Here is a 3,396-nt window from a genome sequence, read left to right as displayed (position 1 = left end):
AAATTGCAGGCATGGGAAGTAAAAGCAGAGAGAAGTTCAAAGCCATGAAACGGTAGTATCTAATGGCGCACATAATTTGTTCAGAAAATTGTGGATGAATAAATAAACTATTCCCGCCGTCGGAGAGTCATTCAAGCCAATCGGAAAAGAGAACAATAACTAAGAACAAGTCTGAAGAAATGATACCAAGTCTAAACTACTCTTTGACAATGCCTTTGTGGTTAATTTATAATTTAAGAATGTTACAGAAGAACAACTACGTATTGGGTAGACGTGGAACATCTTATTAATAAAGAATGGTTCATCACCTAATAAAGAAATAATAAATAATACCACAAGTTAAATACAGGGTTCATCCTTATAAATAGCAAAGGTTAGAAGGAAAACAAATAAATTACCCAAAATCATACAGAAATAGAGTGCAGAAGCAAAATGAAAGCTGTGTATTTCCTTGTGGCCATCTTGGCTTTGACGTCGTCCATTGCCTCTGCCTATGATCCAAGCCCTCTGCAAGATTTTTGTGTGGCTTTGAATGACACCAAGAATGCTGGTACGTACAACCATTCCTCAAGTCTTTTGCTATACATCAATCAACATGATAAGATTATTAAAGATGATCCTTTGAATTGAAAACTTTTTTTGGTGAATTTGTAGTATTTGTGAACGGAAAACTTTGTAAAGACCCCAAAGTAGTGAAAGCAGAAGATTTCTTCAGACACGTGGAACCTGGGAATACCTCCAACCCACTTGGTGCACAAGTGACTCAAGTGTTTGTGGATCAGCTACCAGGATTAAACACACTTGGCATATCTTTGGCTCGTATAGATTTTGCACCAAAGGGTTTAAACTCTCCCCACACTCACCCTCGAGGCACAGAGATCCTTATTGTTGTTGAGGGTACTCTCTATGTTGGATTTGTTACTTCCAATCAAGATGGAAACCGTCTCTTTACCAAAGTTTTGAACAAGGGCGATGTCTTTGTCTTCCCAATTGGTCTCATTCATTTTCAACTTAATGTTGGATACGGCAATGCTGTTGCAATTGCTGCTCTTAGCAGCCAAAATCCAGGAACTATCACTATTGCCAATGCTTTGTTTAAAGCCAATCCATCCATTTCTCCTGAGGTTCTTACAAAAGCCTTCCAAGTAGATAAGACCATAATTGATTACCTTCAAAAGCAATTCTGGTCTGACAACAACAACTAGTTAATCTCACCATGCCCCATCACTTCATCTTCTACACATCATTTCTTTTTCTAATAATTCAAAATTTGTCTGTCTTATATTTATATGTTGTTTCCACCGTATTTGGATTTCAATTTTCTTCTATTTAATTTAATATCAATAACAATAACATTCTCTTTTGTGCAATATAATATATTAAATTCAATGACTCTCTACATAACTCTTTCTCCATACATATATATATTAGAAATGATGTCACTACAAAAATTTACTTTTTAACAGGTTATATTTAACGTTTGCGGCTATTTTAACCCTCACTAAGTACGTTACCTGCGATTTGTTTTTATCCTAAAAGATTTAACATCGCTATCGACGATTTTTACTAACCTCTAAGATGTTTGAAAATGAGAGAGTTGTATATGTCACTATCTAATGGATTAAAATTGCATTTTAACTGATTTCACATAATTAGGAAATTAATCGATCAACACATCGTTTTAACATATTAAAACAAGAGATTTCAAAGACTTCATAGAACTTAAGTGATTTTAATCGATTAAAAACTTGTTTTATGATATAATTTATACTTAAAAGATATTATCAACATACTTGGGATATTATTATAAAATTTATTCACGAGTGAAAACTATTAATATTTATTTACTCAAAGATAGCATAATAATATTGTCATCACAATCTAATTCGGTCTCTTAACTACTATATAATGACAAACCTACTCATGAGACATCTCTAGTATATTTTCTTATATAACGTGACATAGTAGAAGCTAATCCTGACAGGGTACACAGGTCAAACTTTCTCAACCAAACATTTTGATGTTTCTCAACATTTGTTAGGGTCTCTAAGTTTGCCATGTGATTTATCTAATCGTGGAGATCCTCACATGATACTTCACATATTATCAAGACTCCTTTTTTTTTATCAGCAAAGAATAAAGATAAATTAAAGAAGGTACTTAGGGGTACACAACCCATATACAAGATCCAATAAAAACTAAAGATATTGGTTTCTAAAGAAAAACCTTACAACCAGCTCAACCAGATTCAAAAGAATCTAAAAGACCATTGTCTGGAAGCTCCCACAGTAAACGCACACCAGCACCTATCCAACCACATTCTTTATAACCAAATAAAGATTCATGGATTGTGGCTGCATAAGCTCTCATGCACCGCTAACCAACTTAACATGTGCCACCTCTTAAGAAAACCAACACCAATACCCTTTGAAAAAGGCTTAAAATCATAGAGCAGGAAGTTGCAGACTTATCCTTAAGGCCCTTAACAACTTGACATGTAACAAAAAATCCAACAGCTTTTAGGCACAAAAGACGGTTGTACCCTTCCTTCGACTCCACCACATGGCTTCCAATTCCAGGCTCTTATCGCAAACCTATTTCAACCTCCAAGCTACACGGTTTCAAAAGGATAACAATTGCCCTGTCATGCTTCTCCTTATTGACATAAAACCTAGCCCTGCTTTTTCTACCTTTCAGAATCAGAAAACCCTCTGCTCCCTCACTAGCACCCCAACAACCAAGTGCTCGTTGAACTACACAAACCGATTATGCTGGGAGAGCACTTAGCTGCTCAACATCTGTAAAGCTCCATGAACATACCCTCAAAACACAAAGAGTAATCTCTGCTACCAAGGTTTCTTACTTCCATTTTAACACAAAACCAACATTGCATACATATATGTTGACTACAGCACCACCGCATATTTAACAACCAACCCAGCCTGGATCTTCTTATAATGCAACAATCAGTTGAATACCATTGCTGCACTGAATAATTAAAGCATATAGGCACCCTGTTGTGGTTGTAAACACTATAATGAGCATAAACCTACCATCCCACTTACCCTTGCTTGAACCAACAAACCATGTTCACCAAGTGCCAGAATTACCCTTAGCATAGTCAAACAAATGCTAACCAGTACTAGCATCAGAACTATGTAAGCAGGCTTCCCACAGAAAATTTTACAGCACAGAACCTGCACACCTCAACACCTCCGCCTCTGCTTCACCCTGCCCTGCTATTCCCTACTCCAAGCCATTTGGCATTCCCACTCCATAGGATAGCTAACTCCCATTTGAAAAACACTCCTTCAGTGGCACACGTAGAGAGCTAGACCACCTACACCCTCTACATCAGCAACTTTGCAAGCAGAGGCCAAGGTTGAGTAACCAATC

The 3,396-nt window shown here is 36.7% G+C and overlaps 1 protein-coding gene across 1 annotated transcript; it reads left to right on the top strand.

Annotated features, from left to right (window-relative positions):
- The first annotated feature begins 381 nt into the window (after positions 1 to 381).
- Positions 382 to 1,294, top strand: LOC137824444 (germin-like protein subfamily 1 member 7). Its single transcript, XM_068630092.2, has 2 exons — positions 382 to 550; positions 655 to 1,294. The coding sequence occupies exons 1-2, from the start codon at positions 433 to 435 to the stop codon at positions 1,203 to 1,205; spliced, it is 669 nt and encodes a 222-aa protein (XP_068486193.2). The 5' UTR covers positions 382 to 432; the 3' UTR covers positions 1,206 to 1,294.
- Positions 1,295 to 3,396: the final 2,102 nt, after the last annotated feature.

This window comes from Phaseolus vulgaris, chromosome 8 (assembly GCF_051622355.1).
Source record: "Phaseolus vulgaris cultivar YP4 chromosome 8, ASM5162235v1, whole genome shotgun sequence".
NCBI lineage: Eukaryota > Viridiplantae > Streptophyta > Magnoliopsida > Fabales > Fabaceae > Phaseolus > Phaseolus vulgaris.
The sequence above is the reverse complement of the archived record's forward strand: the minus strand, read 5'-3'. Positions and strand labels throughout refer to the sequence as shown.